The sequence below is a fragment of the Malus sylvestris genome, chromosome 1 (genome assembly GCF_916048215.2).
Source record: "Malus sylvestris chromosome 1, drMalSylv7.2, whole genome shotgun sequence".
Taxonomy (NCBI): domain Eukaryota; kingdom Viridiplantae; phylum Streptophyta; class Magnoliopsida; order Rosales; family Rosaceae; genus Malus; species Malus sylvestris.
The window spans coordinates 26266247-26288721 of record NC_062260.1 but is presented as its reverse complement, the minus strand read 5'-3'; the positions used below and the strand labels follow the sequence as shown (position 1 = coordinate 26288721).

Below are 22475 nucleotides of genomic sequence, written 5' to 3'. Positions count from 1 at the left end.
TGTGTGAGAAGTAAAATAGAGTGTGTGGATATCACACCCCTAAATTTATAATGGTCCTTCGCATATGAACTCAGACGAAAACGCAAAGAAATCCGTGAACGATTGCAGCACATAACAACAATTGCAAAGATAAAGTGAAGAAAACAAAACTTGATGCAGAAAAAGGTTGGTTGGTGTCATGCATGCTTGTCTTTCTTTATATGGGAGAATATTCTTTTAGGTTTTATATATGTGTTTGGTCCCCCTATTCCCACCTATAAAAATTCATCTTCCTTTAACAATTAGTAGTAGTTGTTATTACTATGGCATTGCTCCATCAAGATAATTTCGATCTCTCCATGCTTGGTCCTCGCTACATCCTTTTTAGACGTGTTCATCTGTTTAGAAATGATTTAATTTTTTGGATACTTTCCCTTGATTTTTTTCATTGATGTATGCTTGTTTAGTTGTTTTCATTTGGTTGGGTTTTTTTTTTTTTTTTTTTTTTTTTGAACAATCGATAGGATTTACATTAAGGATGAGGGGTGATGTGACATCCCATATTGCCCAGGAGAGTGATCTTTAAATATATATTCTCATCCCTACCTAGCACGAGGCCTTTTGGGAGCTCACTGGCTTCGGGTTCCGTAAGAACTCTTAAGTTAAGCGAGAAGGGGGCCAGAGCACTCCCATGATGGGTGACCCACTGAGAAGTTGCTCGTGAGTTCCCAGAAACAAAACCGTGAGGGCGTGGTTGGGGCCCAAAGCGGACAATATCGTGCTACGGTAGTGGAGCAGGCCTGGGAAATGATCCGCCTCGAGCCTGGATGTGACAATTGGTATCAAAGCCAATCCTTGGCAGGAAGTGTGCCGACGAGGACGTTGGGCCCCTAAGGGGGTGGATTGTGACATCCCACATCGCCTATGGGAGTGATCCTTAAATATATATTCTCATCCCTACCTAGCACGAGGCTTTTTAGGAGCTCACTGGCTTCGAGTTCCGTAGGAACTCCGAAGTTAAGCGAGAAGGGGGCCATAGCACTCCCATGATGGGTGACCTATTGAGAAGTTGCTCGTGAGTTCCCAGAAACAAAACTGTGAGGGTGTGGTCGGGGCCCAAAGCGGACAATATCGTGCTACGGTGGTGGAGCAGGCCCGAAAAATGATCCGCCCCGGGCCTGGATGTGACAGGTGGGCTCAGTGGTGGATTTAGGATTTGAATCTTGGGCGGTCCAAGTTTTTTAGATAGAAACAGAGCGCAAAGCACGCAAAAGAGTTTTAGTTTATTCATTGAGGCATTTCGTCAAACATTTGATGAGCGATATCGAGAAAATTTATCGAGTGTAGTCCGCGCAACTTGTCCAGTGTAGTCCACGCAACCTATCAAGTGTAGTCCTAACAGGTATTACATCAAACACTTGGTAGGTACAAAAGGACCCGTACAAAACATTTAGAGGGTCCTCGGAAGACCTTAACATGTATATTTTCTGAACTCGGGGTGGTCCTAGGACCACCTAGGTCCCAATGTGCATCCGCCTTTGGGTTGGCTTAGCCTTACAATGGGCTAATAATAATGTGGTTCAAACTCGTCTATAGCAAAAATTGAACGTAAGACCTTTAACTTACAAGTGAAGAGGAATATCACTAGACCGTAGTACTAAGTGGCTTGGTTGGGTTTCTTTAGATTGTTTTCTTTTTCTAACTTCGAAAATAATAGCAAGTTTGGGTTGAGCTAAGTTGAGATTAAAACAATGTATTCTTCATGCACTCAAGTTCGAATCCTCTTCTTCATAGTTTAAATTAAATTATAAAACGGCTCAAATAGAAAAGGAACTCATAAAATAGTAAATACTCTAGCAATTATAATGTATATGCAAGAATTTCTTTTTCGGTAACAAAAACTTTAGGAGAAGGGGAGGCTACCTCATCCTAGGCATGGACAGAGGCACCTTATATTCATTGGGGGCACATTGATCTTAAAAGAAAAAAGAGTACATGTAATATCAATTTCCACACATTCCCTTCTCTCCTTTCACATTCTTGTGCATTTCTAGCTATTGAGTTCCATAACTAAAAGAAAACCAATCGATAAAAATAAGCAAAGGTGTGGTAGAAGGATAAAAAAGAGGTGTGTGGATATCATTAATTTCATTTCGCTTAATAAACATTTGGTTTAATGCCCCCATTAAAAAAAATCTCTAGCTCCGTCCTTAATCCCATGATTAGGCATACCACAATCCTCTTTGAAGACTTACAGAGAGGGTCTTAGCCCCTGTACATATAGTAGTGTTACACTTATCATCTATTTATATCATCATTTGTATCACCTCTCTAATAAAGGTAGAGCACACAACACATGTTGGTTTCATTTCTATTAGAAAAATAGTACAAATAGATGGTAAAATAGCATTTTTGCTGTATATGCAAGAATTTCAACCTGAAACAAAACTAACACGGTGCAAACTAAGTAACATAAACCAAAGAAGATAGTTACCAAAAAAAAAAAAAGATATAAAAGAAAGAAAGAGATTAAGATGAATCCTATAGGCCAATTTCAACTTATGGGTTTTATTGAGATTATAAAATTAAGCACGACTATAATTCCAGTCCTATTTAATTGGTGCTAAATAGACAACAAAGAAATGAACTCAAAGGGCCAAAGCCATTGTAATTATGGCTAAATTATGGTGCTCTTTGTGCGTAATCACATTATTTCAGCTGTGCACTTTCACCTTCTCCAAGTTTGAGCAAGTCTCAACACCTCCACTGCCAATCCTACCCCTTCCCACATACCTCCAGCTCAAATGGCAGCAAAGGGAGATCATCATGTTCCTCCACTTCGGAGTGAACACGTTCACTGACTTCGAACGGGGAACGGGGCACGAAGGGCTGGTTTGGTATTGCTGTGCTTTGAAAAAAAGCTGCTGTGAGAATAAGCGGCTGTGCTGTGAGAATAAGCGGCTGTGAAATAAATCAGCAGAGTGTTTGGTAAACTTTTTTGTAAAAGTGCTTTTGGAAAAAAAAGCAGTCTAATAGTGGATATTTTCATTAAAGAAGCACTGTAACTTCGAGTGCTTTGAAAAAAAGCCAGTTTTCCAAAGCTACAAATAGCAGCTTCAGCCTTTTCCTTTGATTTCAGCTTATTCTCACAGCAGCTTCCAAAATAAGCTTTTTTTTTTCAGTTTACCAAACACCTAAAACCCTCACAGCTTTTTTTCATGGGTGCTTTTTTTTAAGCACCTCACTCCCAAACTAGGTCGAAAGCCCCGGAATATTCAACCCAGTCGGTCTCGACGCCAACCAGTGGGCCAAAACAGCGTCGGACGCCGGCATATCACTGATGATACTGACTGCCAAACACCACGATGGGTTTTACTTGTGGCCTTCAAAGTACACGGATCACTCCGTGGCATATAGTCCTTGGAGAAATGGTCACGGGGATGTTGTGCATGAGCTGGTTGATGCAGCCAATCGCCGTGGGATTGATGTAGGGTTTTATCTCTCACCGTGGGATAGACATGATCAGAGATACGGGCATGAGATTGCCTACAACCAATACTACTTAGCTCAACTGCAAGAGCTTCTCAATAGGTAAGGCCCCTGATCCAATGCGTTTATCATTCGATCTAACTCACGTCTGATACAAAATATTAACTTTAATGAGTAGTAAACGTTTATTGATTTGTTTTTGTTGTTGATAGATATGGGGGTGTGAAAGAAATTTGGTTTGATGGGTATAAGGGGAAGAGTGCACCAAACATGTCCTATTATTTCACAGATTGGTTCTCCATGGTGAAGGAGTTGCAGAGCTCCATTAACATATTTTCGGATGCGGGTCCGGATGCTAGATGGGTTGGAAATGAGGAAGGGTTTGCCGGGAGCACGTGTTGGTCCACCATTAATCGAACCTCACTATCCATTGGCAATGCAAGCATTGAAGAGTGGGTACCATTTTTTGCTTTCTATTCAAGGAAATTCACTTTCTTCTCTTTGTAATAAGATTCCACCATTATGATAGATTGAGGGTTGGATTTCTTTCTATATATGACTAGTAAGTTTTTAGGCGAAGCATGAACATACGAATATGGTCCCACTCATCTTGACACAGAAATATTTATTGTTAGGGTGCGTTTGTTGCGCCGGACTGTCTCGGACTGGACTAGCTGTCGGGACTAAGCTGGACTGGCTTAGACTGGACTAAGCTGGACTAACTTAGTGAAGCGTTTGGTGCAGTCTCGGACTAAGAAGCAGGATAAGAAAAACAGTACTGTTCACCAGATTTGTGTTTGCTTAGACTAGGACTACAAATTTTTGCCATTGTGTAATAGAGTAAAGCTACAAATCTCATGATATGGGTTAATTGGAGCATATTTTTACCATGTATATTATGAATCTTAAAAAAAATTGACAATTGTTTTGTTTCTATTACCTGCTAATAGAATTGGGTTTAATTTGCAAATGTAGCTTGATTTAAACTCTATCACCCAACAGAAGAAAAATAATAGTGGCCAATACATGCAACTTCAACAAATACAAGTACATAAGATCTCCATAATTTAGAAAATCCTAGTTAACATTAGTTAACATTAGCCAAAATAGATCTCCATAATTTACAAAATGGCTAGTTAACATAAGCCAAAATACTAGTGCAAAGCTAAGTTAGAAGTCATAACATAAGATTGTATGATTAATAAAATACATCCATGTTAACGTTAATAAAATACATCCATGTTAACATTAGCCAAAATCCTCATCCGCTGGCGTTGTCGCTTAAAAGCCTTTGGACGAACACTTTCTTGAGTTCCGGTTTGATTGCCCTGAACACTCCCACATTTTTTGGTTTATCCAAAATAAGAGACAATGCATCAATTTGATCCATAGGAGAGAGACCCATTGCTTCAAGTTCATTAGCTATGTCAGTATGATCTGCAATACCTTGAACTAAAGCTTCAGTTACCATTTGCATCCTCTTCCCACTTTCAACATAAAAATCTTTCAGTCCACTGATAATTGCCTCGGTTCCATCACTTGAACTTCCCACAGCTCTTTTCCTCTTTCTTTGGCTATTTTCAGATGGGGTGCTTTGTTGGCTTTGTTGGTTCATTGAAGAAACAAAATTATCACCTCCAATATCACTTTCACCAACATGATCATGACTTTGTTCCTCCACCATTTGAGCAGGGGTTTCGGCTACATTACCCGTAGCCCGATCTTTTCCAAATATATATGCAAATCTATCAAACAGTGGAAAAGGTTTGCTTCTCCATCCATCGGCTTCTTTATTTCTCTAAGATTATATCAACATAGCAAAACTAAAATTTAGCATGCGTAACAAATATAGCAGCAAGAATATAACTAATGCATAAATAAAATAGGATATGAACCTGCACATAAGTTTGCCATGCGTCATAACTGTCAACTTCAACGCACTTTTTGACATCATTCCATGCAAATCCACTTGTGTTTATCATGTCAACGACCATACTATATGTTTTTTTTCCATTTCTTCAACTTGGACTCAATATGTGGATTTGCCTTTATATTTGAATGAGGACATAAAACATTGACAGTTTTTGCTATTTCAACCAAAGTACCTTGTTTGAAAGCACCGGTGTCACACCGTTGCTTCCGAGCAACAAAATCCTCAAGAACTCTGAGTAATACTTCTTCCTCAAATGCTTCCCATTTACGCCTTCTTCCTTTTGGCTCTTGAGTAGCATTCAAAATATTTTCGTTATCCATACCTAAACAAAAAATATTTTAATGAAGGAAAATACCATACAAATAATCAATTTGCATAATATCCAATCAACTTGCATAATATCCAATCAACTTGCATAATATCCAATTAATTTGCATACCATCCAATCATTGTGCTAATATCTAACAAATGCATGATAAAAAGGAATACTAAAATAAAATGTTATCATTAACACATATAGCTAGTTCGGTTGCTGGTTCCTAATTGCTCTCCACTCATTATACATTTCCTGAGCCATATCATTCCTCATTGCAGTCCACTGGTCCGATGTTTGAACACTACCAACATATTCACCTTCTTCTGTATTTTGTCCATCTTCTATTATTGGCAAATTCTCCATTGGATCTACAGACATCTCTTGCCTAATAAGATTGTGTAGTAGGCAACAAGCGGTAATTATTCGACCTTGTGTCCTTATCGGATAGAAAGATGGACTCCTTAGTATCGACCACCTTCCTTTTAGCAAGCCAAAACAGCGTTCAATTACATTCCTTGCCTTAGAATGCTTCATGTTAAAATATTCTTCCTTATTAGAAGGTGTTCGTCCCTCCCATTCAGATAAATGATAAGGTATTCCTCTATAGGGTGCAAGGAATCCTTCACCATTTGTATAACCACCATCTACAAGGTAATAACAACCTAATGAAAAAAAAAACAGACCTTATTAGTGTTTTGTAGTTGACAAACAGAACTAAACCTAACTTACAAAGTTGAGACTAAGTAATAGTCTTACCCGCTGGTACCTTAAAACCATTAGGCCTACTAATTGCATCATGTAGCACTCTAGAGTCTGATGCGGAACCCTCCCACCCCGGAAACACATATATGAACTGCATATCTCCTGAACACACACCTAACACATTAGTTGCGACTCGACCCTTTCTTGTTCGGTATCTTGGTTTGTCAATTTCAGGTACATGCACATCAATGTGTGTTCCATCCAATGCTCCCAAGCAATTCTTAAAAATAAAAAATAAAAAAGTTTTTGTTAATTTATACAAAGGGAATGAAGAGTTAAAGCTTAGGGAAAATGACAAAAATTTCTCATCATACCTTAAAACATCGCCACCTAGGATCTGTAGAATCAATAGGCACAGGCTGGGGGACTTTTAGTAGGATACCTTGTAATCGCAAAATTCCTTGCAATACGCTATTGAAATACCTACTTATAGTCTCTCCTGACCTATAAAATCTACCGCCAACACTACGATTCTTAGTATGATGTGCTAATATTTGTAAAGTCATACACACCTGTTCCTCTACAGACACCAAACCATCAGTTTTTACCCTCCCATCTTGACGAAGTAAGTCGCATAATATGCCAAAAGTCCTTCTATCCATTCTCAATTCGTTGACACATTCAGTATCAGTATTCCCTATTATACCATTCAGATAACACAAACTAATCTCTCGTCTAATAAGTGAACGGTTAGTCAATGTGGGTCGTTCAACATGTCTCTGTTTGCCACGTAGCATCATCACCACAAGAATCGTACAAATACAAATTGTCTCCAAATAAGACATCTCTAACAATAAGATCAATAAAAGCTTCCTTCGATCCATATCTATCCAAACAAAAAAAAAACAATAGTATGAGGATTGCTATCATTCCTAGGCATTGCATGTGAAGAGGGAAATTAAAGGACACCTGTAATGCAGTAGCCTTAGCCTTAGCCTTCTGTTTATGCTCATCTTCTCTGCAACAAACAACCACAAAAAATTGCAATTCAGCATCAACCCCACACCATACAAAACATTCACATTGTAATATCATGGTTATAAACCAAGTACATACACACACACTCATGGACAAATGTGCAAAATACACATACATACTCACACTCACACTCACACTAACACACACACACGGACATACACACACACTGCACACACACTGCACACTGCATACATACTGCATACATACACACACACACACTGCACACACACACACACTGCATACATACATACACACACACTGCACACACACACACTGCATACACACACACACTGCACACACACTCACACTCACACACACTCACACTCACACTTACACTCACACTCACACACTGCACAGTCACACACACACACACACGGGGACAGAGTGCAACACACTCTTACCCTCACACACACACTCTGTTTTTATACTCACACACACACACACACGCACACACACACACACACACTGCATACACACACACTGCACACACACTGCACACTGCATACATACACACACACACACTGCACACACACACACACACTGCATACATACATACACACACACTGCATACACACACACACTGCATACATACTCATACTCATACACACACTGCACACACTGCATACATACATACTCATACTCATACACACACTGCACACACACACACACTGCATACATACCGCATACATACACACACACACACTGCATACACACTCACACACACACTGCATACACACACACACTGCACACACACTGCACACTGCATACGTACACACACTGCATACATACTGCATACATACACACACACACACACACTGCACATACACACACACACTGCATACACACACACACTGCACACACACAGTGCATACACACACACACACTGCATATACATACACACTGCAAACACAGTACATACATACACACACTACATACACTACACACACACTACATACACTACACACACACTACATACACTACACACACACACTGCATACATACACACTGCAAACACAGTACATACATACACACACTACATACACTACACACACACACACTGCATACACTACACACACACCCTGCAAGTACACACACACTGCATACACCCTGCATACATACACACTACACACACATTATGCATACATACACACTGCAAACACTACACATATACACACACTACATACACTACACACACACTACATACACTACACACACACACTGCATACATACACACTGCAAACACAGTACATACATACACACACTACATACACTACACACACACACTACATACACTACACACACACTGCATACACTACACACACACCCTGCAAGTACACACACACTGCATACACCCTGCATACATACACACTGCAAACACACTACACACACACACTGCATACATACACACTGCAAACACTACACATATACACACACTACATACACTACACACACACTACATACACTACACACACACACTGCATACATACACACTGCAAACACAGTACATACATACACACACTACATACACTACACACACACACTACATACACTACACACACACACTACACTACATACACTACACACACACACTGCATACACTACACACACACCCTGCAAGTACACACACACTGCATACACCCTGCATACATACACACTGCAAACACAGTACATACATACACACACTACATACACTACACACACACACACGCAGACACACACACACAAGCACAAAGTACTCCCATTGTTGAAACCCCAAATTTTAAAAATAAAAAACAACATGTGGGTAGGACTTCCAAGTTTTACAACATTGACATCCTAAATTCCCAAGTTCCATCTCATCTTATGAAAAGCCCAAATCCTAATTTCAATTTCACCTAAATATCAAAACCCTAATTTATTCAAGTGCAGATCTCTATGATTCAAAAATTATCAAACCCAAAACAATCAAATCACATAAAACTCAGTAAAATTACCTTCTACAACACAAATACATGCAATTAATAGAAGAATCGAAGTTTACCGTACAACTCAGATGAGGCGAGCAGATGCAGAGACAGGAAGGCGCTCAGAGGAGGGTGAGGAGGAAGAAGATGAGAGAGCACGGCAACGAAAATGAGAGGGAACGTAGAGATGAGGACGAGGGAAGACAGGAGGAAGGGACGAAGGGACGAAGGGAAGGCAGAAACTCTCTCGGTTTGCTCTGGCTTACGAATCCGCTGGGTTTTGGGGTTGCTCGCGAAGACCACCTAAGGAGGTCTTTAGTCCGACCGAGTCCGGCTTAAGCTCATTAAAGCTAATCCGGTTGCACACCAAACACAGGACTATAGTCCTGTCCAGTCCAAGCCTTGCTAATCCTGTCAAACAAACGTGCCCTTAAGGTTTTCCATAGGCTCAGGGTCTGAATTCGACGCTTTTACTTTAATTTTTTTTATTGGGTTTGATTTGAGATTGGTGACTCCTATAAAGTTCAAGCAATCTGTTGCTTGTGAGCTTTTGAAGAGGACTTTGGTCTTGGATCAGTGGAGGGAGAGATGAAGAAAGTCAGAGAAGCTTGAAGTTTTGGTTTAAAAAAGAGGATGAGGAGGATGACACCATACCAGACCCAAATGATGTTGGTCGGTTGCTTATCACCCGACACAATAATGTTTGTAAGATTAGGAGAGCGTTTTAGATTGAAACATTTGGGCCTCTCTGAGACTAAAATTCTGGCTTCGCCATTGCATAATTGTAGCTCATTTAGCTTAACGTGTAAACAAGAACATTGGTTGATGACTTGATGTTAATGTAGGAAAGTGATATCTCAAGTCTTAATCCACCATCTAATTGATGTCTTGCAATTGAATGCAGTTATCTCAACAAGGGCGATCCAAAGGGGACGGATTGGTTGCCGGCAGAGTGCGACGTTTCGATCCGAGATGGATGGTTTTGGCATAAATCAGAGTCACCCAAGAGGCTAAGCAAGCTACTTGAAATTTACTACAACTCGGTGGGGAGAAATAGTGTGCTGCTACTCAATGTGCCTCCTAATTCGACTGGACTTATAGCCGACGAAGATGTTCAAAGACTGAGAGAATTCAGAAGTGCAATCGACACAATATTTTCAACCAATTTAGCAGAGAAATGTTCTATTGAAGTTAGTAGCCAAAGAGGAGGCAAAGGAGGAGGTTTTGGACCTGAAAATATGCTAGACAATGACCATTTGTGGACATATTGGGCTCCAAGGGATGATGAAAAGGAGAACCATTGGATTGAATTTAGAAGTACAGGATTAGATGAAGGGCTGAGATTCAATGTGATTCGGATCCAGGAGGCTATCGGGCTTGGTCAGAGGATCAAACGGCACATAATTTACGTGGACGGTAAGAGGGTGGCAAATGGAACCACAGTAGGGTACAAGAGGCTTCACAGACTTGAAGGGGGAGCTGTACATGGCAAAATTGTAAGAATAAACATTGGAGATTCAAGGGGGCTGCCTTTAATTTCTTCCATTGGCCTGCATTTTGATCCCTTTTGGCACCCAATTGGGCATCCATCTCAACAAAAAATAGGGTAATAAAAAAATAAAATTGTGGGCTCTTAGAATTTCTCTTAATATTTTTTTTATGCCTTTTCTGAATCAATTGATTTTGTTTGGAATACCTTATTCTCTGTTGTACCAGATAAAGGCAATAAAAAGGGCTCTGTTTTTTTATAGCCAACTGCCCATGCTCTGCGTTTTCTGTAGACCAAGACAAAATTAAGGCATGTTTTAATTTGCAACTGTGATCGGCTTCTTAAAGTTCATTTTGATTTTTCAACGCTACATACGAAGAAATTACAGTTTGATACATGCAAAAATATTTTGTTAAAAACGTATAAAGAAAAGCTTGTGCGCAGCTCTCCAGCTGTGATTAGTAAGTAGGACTGAATATTTTCAAAAAAAGGAGCCAGTATTTTCCATTTTGGACGACATTATTGATGGAGACACTTCCCTCAAGTTCCAATACCAAATGTGAGTTCAGTAATGATGACTTTATTAGACATATAATCAAGAAAACTTTGGTAGGACTCGTTTACTAGGGGAAAATACAAGAGAGTTCTTTGTTTTTGTGACCCTAACCAAAATACAGGATGATTAGGTCGGAGTGTCTCTACCCTAAGTTTTTCTCCTAAAGACGAGACTTGAATGGGGCACATTCTTGGAAGGCATGTAAAGAAGAAAAGAAGGAAAACATTTGGTTATGCCATTGATGATACCATAAGTAAAATGTACATAAATTGTATAAGTTAACATACCCCAATCCCCATCAACATGGAGGGTGACCATCGTCCTGCAATTGACGCTTTCTCCTCACCAGTTAGCTTGAATATGAAGACGTCTAAACGCACGGCAGAAAATATCATCTCCCTTTACGTAAATTTGAACTAGCCTGCATCGAATCACAAAATCTCTTTAGAATTTCGCATTTCTGTGGTAATAAAATTTGCGATGGGTGTGAATGCAATCAACATTTTTTCTTACCTGGAAGGCTGTGAATTTGAAAGGGCTTTCTTGATGCAAATGGCCATTTTCGTCAAGCCATCTATCTGGCCAAAACACTTCTGCGCCATCACCCGGTAGATAATTTCGCCGAGCCATCCCTCCTTTTGACGTTAATTTCATCTGGCCAAGTATCATTCGGAAAACAAGTCTTTGCATCCTATGATAGCATGCTACAGTTGGCTGCCAGCTTTGTATTCCATGGTGAGCATAACACTGGAAGGAATTCATATTGGCTGGCCAAATTGCTGTGACAAATTATTAAGGGTACAAGTCAGTAATACAATTAGAAATACAGTTAGCAATACAGTTAATAAGTTTGTTAGTATTTGGTTAAAGTAGTTAGGATTTCTCTTATAAAAACAGTGTGTAATTTTCATTCAGTAAGTCAATATAAATCATATTTCTCTCTCTAAACTCTCTCTCTCTAGATCTCTGTATTCATCCTTCTATTCATCATTTCTTCTTGATTTTTTCTTCAATTCCCAAACATTTCAATGTAGTTAACACAAATGCCCTCATCCCATAAATATTGCTTGGCAACAATATACAGTGAAATAATTTCGTGAGCAAATGAGGACAAATTTGGAGTACGGACGCTGGCTACCTGCCAAATAAAGTAAGAATGTACTGTGATGAAGGCCTGAATTTTAGGGAGGTGGATTCTTCCTCATCTCTCTCAATTTTTCTCCATTCTTACTTAAACGTTACGATTAAGCAATATTAAGATTTTATATTGATTTTTACATAGAAACAATAAAATAAAAGGGAGAGTGTGAGAAGAGATGAAGGAAAAAGAGATGAAAAAAAGAGATAAGAGAATCTTATTATGAAGTGTACCTCAAGAAAATTCTTCCACAACTAAGTTCATTCCATAAGCAAAATTATAGTTCTCATCCGTGTGAAATATTTCTTTAGTAAAGAGATAGACTTCCATATCCTCATACTGAATTTTCATCTCTCACATTACACTAACGTTTTTATTAAAATTTTAATTAAATTTTAATGATTTAAATTATTTTTTTAGAAATATTTAGGAGACTCTATCAAAAGTATAACTCTTTATGAACTCTCTGCTACTTCATGGTTTAACTTTAGCATCAATGCATGTGTCAACATTATAAAATATTGTTCTAAAAACATGAGGTGAAAGAGAATTCATCGAAAGTCCCAATTATGAGAAAGTCTTCTTCGCATTTCTTTTTACTTTTTATGGGAACTGTTATTAGCACTCCAAAAATCTTATTTTACACTCCTGACAAGTGCATTTTTCTTCTTAATTATGGAAAGTTGGAGTGCAAAATAAGATTTTTAGAGTGACAATAATAATTCTCATTTTTATATAGTTTTGAAAATTTATCCATGTAGCACTATTTAATTAGACTCACAGGTCTCGCATATGTTCCACATAAACCACTAATAGAAGTTTTGACAAAATTTTAACAGAATGACAACATTGATTAGCGTCATTCATATTCAGGAACTACAATGATTAATTTTTAATTTTAAAAATCATCTTAATTAAAATGGGTCAATTTTTAAAGATTATTTGTGATAAATATCCTTTTTAAAGTATGACAATTCTTTTAGCCCAAAAGTTTGATGTTGAGAGTCTTGATACCTAACAATTTTTTATTTTGTAACCCTTCTCCTCTGATTTTATTTTTGTTTTTTTATTTCTTATATGGATAAAATTGGAAGAAAAAAAAAAGAAGAAGAAATTCTTATTGTTGCATGATGGGCTTAGTTGCACTCTCCTTTGGTAAATACAATTAGTGGGTAAGAAAATTAGGCCCTTAAGATGATTCATATCAGCCCAAGGTTTATGGTCTGGCCTGCTAGAGGTCAATTTCACACGTGACATTGCATGGGAAATTTTTTTGGTAGAAACTTCCCTATCACGTTATTCGTGCGCCCAAAACGCGCGTATGGAGATATCCTGCATTCCGATCCTCTAAAATGGGTTGTTACAAAATCTGAATGCGGGAATCTCTCTATATGTGTATCTTGAATGAGGGAGTGATCTGGTACAAAAATCCCTATCCAAAAATCTCTTTTTCATTGCTTTTGTAGTTTTATTTTTGTTTTGAATTAGTTGTATGAACATGGTTGTAGTTGTATCCTTATTTTATGTGTAGCCGAAGCATATGAAACCTTACAAAATCGCACCTAATTATAGTGACAGATTGTCCTTGACGATCCACAACCTAACCCCATTATGTGGCCTTCATAGTATTTGAAATATCTAAGCATGTTTCACGGTATGCTTTGCGTACATCAATATTCTCCACTAAAGCGTCCATATTCTTCTTCTAGAAAGACAGTCACTGTGAGAGATTTTCACACATGACATTGCATGGGAAATTTTTTTGGTAGAAACTTTCCTATCACGTTATTCGTGCGCCCAAAACACTGCATTCCGATCCTCTAAAATGGGTTGTTACAAAATCTGAATGCGGGAATCTCTCTATATGTGTATCTTGAATGAGGGAGTGATCTGATACAAAAATCCCTATCCAAAAATCTCTTTTTCATTGCTTTTGTAGTTTTATTTTTGTTTTGAATTAGTTGTATGAACATGGTTGTAGTTGTATCTTTATTTTACGTGTAGCCGAAGCATATGAAACCTTACAAAATCTCACCTAATTATAGTGACAGATTGTCCTTGACGATCCACAACCTAACTCCATTATGTGGCCTTCATAGTATTTTAAATATTTAAGCATGTTTCATGGTATGCTGTGCGTACATCAATATTCTCCACTAAAGCGTCCATATTTTTCTTCTAGAAAGACAGTCACTGTGAGAGATTTTCTCACCCTCCAAAGTCAATAATCCATGTAATGGAGATGTTCTGTTTTGCAATATAGTTTCCGTCGCGACACTTTTATGATAAATACTTGTAGAATTTTCAAAATATGAACTACTCATCTAATAAAAGCTTGTTATGATAAATTGGTGATGGGAGATGTTTATCCATACAATGATCCTTCGCCTATGCACTCAGACCAAAAGGCAAGAAATCCGTGAACGATTGTATCACATGCAACAACAATTGCATCACATGCAACAACAATTGCAAAGATTAAGTGAAGAAAACAAAAATTCATGCAGAAAAAGGTTGCTTGGTGTCATGCATGTTTGGCTTTCTTTATTGGGAGAATATTCTCTTACATTACATGTGTTTGGTCCCTCTATTCCCACTTCTAAATAATTCACTTTTCGTGAAGAATTATTAGTTGTTGTTGTTGCTTTCGCATTTCTCCATCAATCTCTCCATGCTTGGTCCTCATCTACATCCTTTTTAGTTTATAAATGATTTTCTTGGACATTTTCCCTTGATTTTTTTTTATTGATGTATGCTTGTTTAGTTGTTTTCATTTGGTTGGGTTTGTTTAGATTGTTTTCATTTTAACTCTAAAAATAACAGCAAGTTTGAGCTGAGAATCAGAACAATGTATTCACATGCACTCAAGTTCGAATCTCTCTCTTCATAGATTAAATTGAATTAGAAAACCGCTAGAATAGAAAAAGAAACCCTTAAAATAGTAAATACTCTAGCAATTATAATGTACATGCAAGAGTTTCAACAAGAAACAAAACTAAAATTGTGCAAATTAAGTAACATAAACCCAAAAAGATATAAAAGAAAGAAAAAGAGAGTGAGATAAACCCTATGAGGCCAATTTCAACTTCTGGGATTTATTGTGGTTACAAAATTTCCAGTCCTATTTAAAAGGTGCTAAATAGACAACAAAGAAAAGAACTCAACAGGCCAAGGCCATTATAATTATGGCTAAAATATGGTGCTCTTTGTGGATAATCGCATTCTTTCAGCTGTGCACTTGCACCTTCTCCAAGCTTGAGCAAGTCCCAACACCTCCACTGCCAATCCTGCCCCTTCCCACATACGCCCAGCTCAAATGGCAGCAAAGGGAGATCATCATGTTCCTCCACTTCGGAGTGAACACATTCACCGACTCCGAATGGGGAACGGGGCACGAAAGCCCCGGAATATTCAACCCAGTCGGTCTCGACGCCAACCAATGGGCCAGAACAGCGTCGGACGCCGGCATATCACTGATGATACTGACTGCCAAACATCACGATGGGTTTTGCTTGTGGCCTTCAAAGTACACGGATCACTCCGTGGCAAATAGTCCTTGGCGAAATGGTCACGGGGATGTTGTGCATGAGCTGGTTGATGCAGCAAATCCCCGTGGGATTGATGTAGGGCTCTATCTCTCACCGTGGGATAGACATGATCGGAGATACGGGCATGAGATTGCCTACAACCAGTACTACTTAGCTCAACTGCAAGAGCTCCTCAGCAGGTAAGGCCTCGCTGCATTGATCAACTGATGTAACTCAAGTCTGTTACAAAATATTAACTTTAATAGTTAAGAATACTAAACTTCTATTGATTTTTGTTTTTGTTGTTGATAGATATGGGGGTGTGAAAGAGATTTGGTTTGATGGGAATAAGGGGAAGAATGCACCAAACATGTCCTATTATTTCACAGATTGGTTCTCCATGGTGAAGGAGTTGCAGAGCTCCATTAACATATTTTCGGATGCTGGTCCGGATGTTAGATGGGTTGGAAATGAGCAAGGGTTTGCCGGGAGTACGTGTTGGTCCACCATTAATCGGACCTCACTATCAATTGGCAATGCAAGCATTGAAGAGTGAGTACCATTTTTTTTTATTTTCTACTTCACGGAAATTCACTTTTCTTCTCTTTATAATAAAATCCCATCATTTTGATATATCTTGTTTTATATTTGTTTTTTTTTTCCCTGACAATGCAATATTTTGAACAACTCTAGTTTACGAAAAAGTAGATGTACTTGAATGCAAGACAGACTGATACGTTGTCTTAGTCAACTATCCTAACCCGCACCTGTCATTTGGTTTTGTTTAAGATGGAAGTGTTTAGGCCGGCGAGCACTGCCTAACTTACAAGCTTAACCCACCTTTGTCATTTTATTTTGTTTAAGATGGAGTGTTTTGTAGATTGCCAAACTCTTAGCATTACAGATTAATTGAAGTTGTAGCTAGTTTAGTGATGGATGGGAGGGTTACAAGTTAGAATTAGGGTAGATTCAGGATTACGATTCATTTCGATATAACTCGTTACTGTAGCTCATTTGGCTTAACGTGTATACAGGGACACTGGTTGATTGATTGATGTTATTGTAGGAAAGTGACCTCTCTCATATCTTAATCCACCACCTAACGAATGTCTTGTAATTGAATGCAGTTATCTCAACAAGGGCGATCCAAAAGGGACGGATTGGTTGCCGGCAGAGTGCGACGTTTCGATCCGAGATGGATGGTTTTGGCATAAATCAGAGTCACCCAAGAGGCTAAGCAAGCTACTTGAAATTTACTACAACTCGGTGGGGAGAAATTGTGTGCTGCTACTCAATGTGCCTCCTAATCCGACTGGGCTCATAGCCGACGAAGATGTTCAAAGACTGAGAGAATTCAGAAGTGCAATCGACGCAATATTTTCTACCAATTTAGCAGAGAAATGTTCTATCAAAGTTAGTAGCCGAAGAGGAGGCAAAGGAGGAGGTTTTGGACCTGAAAATATGCTAGACAATGACCATTTGTGGACATATTGGGCTCCAAGGGATGATGAAAAGGAGAGCCATTGGATTGAATTTAGAAGCACAGGATCAGATGAAGGGCTGAGATTCAATGTGATTCGGATCCAGGAGGCGATCGGGCTTGGTCAGAGGATCAAACGGCACGAAATTTACGTGGACGGTAAAAGAGTGGTAAATGGAACCACAGTAGGGCACAAGAGGCTTCACAGACTTGGAGGGGGAGTTGTACATGGCAAAATTGTAAGAATAAAAATTGGAGATTCAAGGGGGCTGCCCTTAATTTCTTCCATTGGCCTGCATTTTGATCCCTTTTGGCACCCAATTGGGCAGCCATCGCAATAAAAATAGGGCTAAAACAATAAAAAATAAAATTGTAGGCTCTGAGAATTGCTCTTCTTATTTTTTTTTAATGCCTTTTCTGCATCTGTTGTCTGAAGGGGCTCTGTTTTTTTTATAGCCAACTGACCATGCTCTGCGTTTTCTGTAGACCAAGACAAAATTAAAGCACGTTTTCCAACAGTAATCGGCTTCCTAAGTTCGTTTTTCCCAACAGTAATCGGCTTCCTAAGTTCGTTTTTATTCCTTAACGACTCATATGAAGAAATCACTGTTTGACACAGGCAAAAATATTTCGTTAAAAACAAGAGAATTGTTATTAGCACTTCAAAAATTTTATTCACTCCAAACTTTCTATATTAGGAAAACAAAATATACTTGTAGGGAGTGTAGAATGAAAATTTTAGAATGTCAATAAGAGCTGGTTTGGTATTGCTGTGTTTTGAAAAAAAATTGTTTTTGCTGTACTGTGAGAATAATTTCATTTTTGCTACTTCACATTTTCAGTTTTTTTTTCACCCAAAACTGTGAAAATAAGTTGTTATTAAGTGTTTACTAAAAACCTTTTTGAGCTCAACTTTTTTTGGTACCCACTTTTTATAAAGCACCTCAGTACCAAACCGGTATTAACACTTCCCAAAAACAATAGAGAAAAGCTTGTGCGCAAGTCTCAAGTTGTGGTTTGTAGTTGAGTTTTTTTGGGTCAATTAGTAGTAGGTTTTTTTTTTTTTGTCAAAGGTTCAATTATTAGTAGTTAAGTAGGACCGAATCATTTCAAAAAAGGAGCCTGTATTTTCCATTTTGGACGACATTATTGATGGAGACACATTACCTGCAAGCAACAATACCGAATGCGAGTTCGGTAATGATTATTTTCTTAGACATATAGTCAGAAACTTCGATAGGGCTCGTTTACAAGGATAGGTTTCACCTAATGAGATAAAAAGTTCCGTGTTTAACTTTTTGTGATGATTCGGTTGGGATGTCCTACCTAAGTTTTTCTCTAGGACTTGAATGAGGCACGTTCTTAAAAGGCAAGTATAGAAGAAAAGAAGGAAAACATTTGGTTATGCCATTGATGATACCATAAGTGAAGTGTACATAAATTGTATAGTGATGACACGGATGAGGAGCAAGTGAGCAACACACTGCACACAGTAGAGTTAAGTAGTAAACTAAATACCCCAATATTGTAGAAGAATGCACATAAAGGCTCCCATCAACGTGTACGGTGACCATCGTCCTGCAGTTGACGCTTTCTCCTCATCACTTAGCTTGAATATGAAGCTGTCTAAACGCACAGCAGAAATTATCTTCATCTCCCTATAACTGAATCTTTCGGATACATATTCTTGGACTCTCCTGCGTAGAATCACAAAATCTCTTTAGTATTTTGCATTCCTGTGTTCAAAGGATGTGTGATGGATGTGAATGCAATCAATATTTTCCTTCTTACCTGGAAGGCTGTGAAATTGAAAGGGCTTTCTTGATGCAAATGGCCATTTTCGTTGAGCCAGCTATCTGACCGAAACACTTCTGCATCATCACCCAATAGATATTTCGTTGAGCCATCCCCCCCTTTTGACACTAAATCCATCTGACCAAGTATCATCCGATAAGTCTTTGCATCCTATGATAGCATCCGACAGTTGGCTGCAAGCTTTGTATTCCATGGTGAGCACAACACACATTGGCTGGCCAAATTGCTGTGGCACATGCCCTCATCCCATAACTATTGCTTGGCAACAAGACACAATGAAATAATTTCATGAGCAACTGAGGACAAATTTCGAGTACAGATTTTGTCTACCTGCCAATGAAGTAAGAATCACGTGGTGATTAAGGTCTGAATATTAGAGCGTACCTCGGGAAAATTCTTCCAGCAACTGAGTTCATTCCATAAGCAAAATTATAGTTCTCATCCGTAAGAAATCTTTCTTTTGTAAACAAATAGACCACGATATACTGAATTTTCATCTCTCATTACAGTGATTCCCTGAAGCATGTGTCGTTGTCTCTAGATATATCGTTATTCAACTGATTCAAGATCCACAATAATCCCTCCATTTCGACGTTTGGTGATCCTCTCACGGAGAATTCAAGAACAAACCCATTGATTTCAATCATGCTACAGCCCGGGACTTCCTTTTTTATACCTCTTTCTTTCATTAATGACTTGATTCTCTTTACGTCATTAAATCTACAAGCTTTGGCATATATATCGCACAAGTTCACATAAAAAGCATGGTTCAGAGGCTCCAAATCAATTAAATACTGTGCCACCCTTGCTCCTAACTCCACCTTTCCATGTATTTGACAGCCTCCAAGTAATGCACCCCAAACAAATGTGTCTGGTTTCATTGGCATACTTCTTATACACTGTTCTGCCTCTTCAATCAGCCCGGCACGGCTGAGTATATCAACCATGCAAGCATAGTGATAGAGCTGTGGTTCAATTAAGTAAACATGCTTCATTGCATCAAAACACCAGCGACCTTTCTCTACAAAACCAGAATGAGCACAAGCTGACAATAGAGCAACAAATGTCACATGGTTCGGCTTCACCCCGGCTGTTTCCATCTGTTTAAAAAGACCAAAAGCCTCATTACCAAACCCATGGAGAGCCATCACTGAAATCATAGCTGTCCATGCCAGAGTATCCTTCTTCGGCATTTCCTGGAATACCTCATATGCTTTGTCCACACATCCACACTTACCATACATGTCAACCAGTGCTGTCCCGATAACCACATCATTCTCCAAGCCACTTCTCCTCAGATACCCATGAACCCATATCCCATGATCAATTGCACCAAGATGAGCACAGGCTGCTAGCACACTAGCAACTGTAATCTTATCCGGTCTAACAATATCACCACCGGTGATCTGCATTTCATGAAAAAGTTCCAAGGCCTCCTTTGGTCGTCCACCTTGAACAAACCCTGTGATCACGGAATTCCAAGTAAAAATGTTTCTCTTCTTCATCTTCCGAAACAGCTTCAATGTCTCATCAAGACTCCCACTTTTCAAATACCCCTTAATCATCGAGTTCCAAGAGACAACATCCCTCCCCGGCGTTTCATCAAACAGTTTACGTGCACTACTAAAAAACCCGCACTCAGAATACATACTCATCAAAGAATTCTGAACAAAAACATCACTGTCCAACCCATACTTAACGGCTTGACCATGGATGCTCCTTCCTGCGCCGCCATCAACCCTGCTCGTGCATTCTTTCACAAGGAACGGAAAAGTGAGACAATTCGGCGAAATCCCATCACAGAGCATCTGCTTATACAGCAACAAGGACCCAAAAGAAAGAGCTTCATCCCCGCGGCCGATCTTTCTACACGCATATGTTCTGATCATGACGTTATACACGTAGAGATTCGGGTTCTCTATGGCTCGAAAAACATCGATGGCGTAGCCGTGAGAACCCGAATCAGAAATGGCCGAGAAGAAAAGGAGACGAGTAATGAGAAAATTTTGGTCATCTTTGGGTAAAAGTGGAGACTTTATGATTTGGGTATGGATTTGTTTAAGCTCTCTCATGTTCTTGCATTCATGGAGCAAGTGTAGTAGTGTGCTCCTAACACTTGCCATTTGGGTTTCAATCATCCTCTCTAAATACAGAGAGTTCTAAAATTGGGCGCGAGGCCATTGTCGTGTTAACATGCTTTTTCTGAATAAAAAAAGGGAAGCAGCGGCGGGCCCAAGATTTGAACTTGGGGTTCCTAGTGTCAAAAAAAAGTTTTTAAGATAAGAACAGGGCACGAAGTGCAAAAAAAAAAAAAAAAAAAAAAAAAAAAGTTTATTAACTTAGTGGGATATGTCAACAGATATCGGTGTATGTCGAAGCAATCTAATGAGTGATATAGAAAATTTGTCAAGTACTATCAACGCAATATGTCGAGATATCCCTCGCATGTATTACATCAAACTTTTAATAAGCACAAAAAAGACGCCTACCAAACATTAGGAGAGTCCTGAGAAGACCTTCACATGTATATTTCCAAAATATTAAAGTTTTGACATGCCAGGACATATGTGGCATGCGCCATGTATTCCACAAATCGTACACATAGATGTGACTCATCGAAATTGGACGAGTCATCAAGAATAACACGTGTCAGCATTTGACGAAAATGAATTATTTGATTTTAATTTAATTTAATCAAATAATTCATTTTCGTCAAATGAATTATTTGATTTCATCAAGAAGCACTACTACTTGTGCCTGTTCTTTAATCACCACAAGCTAAATCCTTACGGCAATCGTTCATCTGAGATCAAGTCATCATGACCCTCGGATCAACAAGTCATATCTACACATCTTCAGAGATCGAATCAGAGGAAACTTTGTAAATAGAGATTGTAACTCTACATTTACATTAATACAATAACAATTCTTTGGTACACGTGTTCTTGTTTCATTTGTCACAAAATTTTTGTGTTTACACTTATATTGTTGTATCACGAAAGAATGCAAAAGACAATGATCGTAAAAGAAGTAGGCTAATTTTAACAGCACAAAAAAAATTCAATGGAGA

The 22475-nt window shown here is 38.7% G+C and overlaps 4 protein-coding genes across 8 annotated transcripts; 2 read left to right on the top strand and 2 right to left on the bottom strand.

Annotated features, from left to right (window-relative positions):
* Nucleotides 1-2529: 2529 nt before the first annotated feature.
* LOC126627541 (alpha-L-fucosidase 1-like) lies at nucleotides 2530-11023 on the top strand. The gene is made up of 4 exons (XM_050297135.1): nucleotides 2530-2867; nucleotides 3244-3570; nucleotides 3681-3920; nucleotides 10305-11023. The coding sequence occupies exons 1-4, from the start codon at nucleotides 2653-2655 to the stop codon at nucleotides 11008-11010; spliced, it is 1488 nt and encodes a 495-aa protein (XP_050153092.1). The 5' UTR covers nucleotides 2530-2652; the 3' UTR covers nucleotides 11011-11023.
* Nucleotides 4475-7665, bottom strand: LOC126627402 (protein ANTAGONIST OF LIKE HETEROCHROMATIN PROTEIN 1-like). Of its 3 annotated transcripts, XM_050296913.1 has the most exons (5): nucleotides 7389-7645; nucleotides 6794-7305; nucleotides 6474-6699; nucleotides 5574-6379; nucleotides 4475-5266 (listed from the first exon to the last, which is right to left on the bottom strand). In XM_050296913.1, the coding sequence occupies exons 2-4, from the start codon at nucleotides 7301-7303 to the stop codon at nucleotides 5922-5924; spliced, it is 1194 nt and encodes a 397-aa protein (XP_050152870.1). In that variant the 5' UTR covers nucleotides 7304-7305; nucleotides 7389-7645; the 3' UTR covers nucleotides 4475-5266; nucleotides 5574-5921. The 3 variants fall into 3 exon arrangements, with proteins under 3 accessions (XP_050152870.1, XP_050152881.1, XP_050152890.1); XM_050296924.1 differs by lacking the exons at nucleotides 6474-6699; nucleotides 6794-7305 and having other exon boundaries at nucleotides 5574-5723; nucleotides 7389-7665; XM_050296933.1 differs by lacking the exons at nucleotides 5574-6379; nucleotides 6474-6699; nucleotides 6794-7305; nucleotides 7389-7645 and adding an exon at nucleotides 5364-5564.
* A 4413-nt stretch (nucleotides 11024-15436) lies between the features above and the next one.
* On the top strand, nucleotides 15437-17976 carry LOC126627391 (alpha-L-fucosidase 1-like). The gene is made up of 3 exons (XM_050296867.1): nucleotides 15437-16310; nucleotides 16423-16662; nucleotides 17238-17976. Exons 1-3 carry the CDS (start codon nucleotides 15769-15771, stop codon nucleotides 17929-17931), a joined length of 1476 nt encoding a protein of 491 aa, XP_050152824.1. The 5' UTR covers nucleotides 15437-15768; the 3' UTR covers nucleotides 17932-17976.
* A 992-nt stretch (nucleotides 17977-18968) lies between these two features.
* On the bottom strand, nucleotides 18969-21617 carry LOC126627345 (pentatricopeptide repeat-containing protein At5g66520-like). Of its 3 annotated transcripts, none has more exons than XM_050296830.1 (3): nucleotides 19790-21617; nucleotides 19382-19663; nucleotides 18969-19287 (listed from the first exon to the last, which is right to left on the bottom strand). In XM_050296830.1, exon 1 carries the CDS (start codon nucleotides 21541-21543, stop codon nucleotides 19909-19911), a length of 1635 nt encoding a protein of 544 aa, XP_050152787.1. In that variant the 5' UTR covers nucleotides 21544-21617; the 3' UTR covers nucleotides 18969-19287; nucleotides 19382-19663; nucleotides 19790-19908. The 3 variants fall into 3 exon arrangements, with proteins under 3 accessions (XP_050152787.1, XP_050152781.1, XP_050152772.1); XM_050296824.1 differs by having other exon boundaries at nucleotides 19382-19657; XM_050296815.1 differs by having other exon boundaries at nucleotides 19382-21617.
* Nucleotides 21618-22475: the final 858 nt, after the last annotated feature.

What these genes read in the sequence shown, in the direction of transcription:
- LOC126627541 (XM_050297135.1), top strand. Translation starts at nt 2,653, where the DNA reads ATGGCTAAATTATGGTGCTCTTTGTGCGTAATCACATTATTTCAGCTG. An exon ending in CGGGGAACGGGGCACGAAGG is followed by an intron (nt 2,868 to 3,243) that starts GCTGGTTTGGTA and finishes CTAGGTCGAAAG; the next exon opens with CCCCGGAATATTCAACCCAG. An exon ending in CTGCAAGAGCTTCTCAATAG is followed by an intron (nt 3,571 to 3,680) that starts GTAAGGCCCCTG and finishes TGTTGTTGATAG; the next exon opens with ATATGGGGGTGTGAAAGAAA.
- LOC126627402 (XM_050296913.1), bottom strand. Translation starts at nt 7,303, where the DNA reads ATGGATCGAAGGAAGCTTTTATTGATCTTATTGTTAGAGATGTCTTAT. An exon ending in CTAGGTGGCGATGTTTTAAG is followed by an intron (nt 6,700 to 6,793) that starts GTATGATGAGAA and finishes TTTATTTTTAAG; the next exon opens with AATTGCTTGGGAGCATTGGA. An exon ending in TGGTTTTAAGGTACCAGCGG is followed by an intron (nt 6,380 to 6,473) that starts GTAAGACTATTA and finishes TTTTTTCATTAG; the next exon opens with GTTGTTATTACCTTGTAGAT.
- LOC126627391 (XM_050296867.1), top strand. Translation starts at nt 15,769, where the DNA reads ATGGCTAAAATATGGTGCTCTTTGTGGATAATCGCATTCTTTCAGCTG. An exon ending in CTGCAAGAGCTCCTCAGCAG is followed by an intron (nt 16,311 to 16,422) that starts GTAAGGCCTCGC and finishes TGTTGTTGATAG; the next exon opens with ATATGGGGGTGTGAAAGAGA. An exon ending in GGCAATGCAAGCATTGAAGA is followed by an intron (nt 16,663 to 17,237) that starts GTGAGTACCATT and finishes AATTGAATGCAG; the next exon opens with TTATCTCAACAAGGGCGATC.
- LOC126627345 (XM_050296815.1), bottom strand. Translation starts at nt 21,543, where the DNA reads ATGATTGAAACCCAAATGGCAAGTGTTAGGAGCACACTACTACACTTG.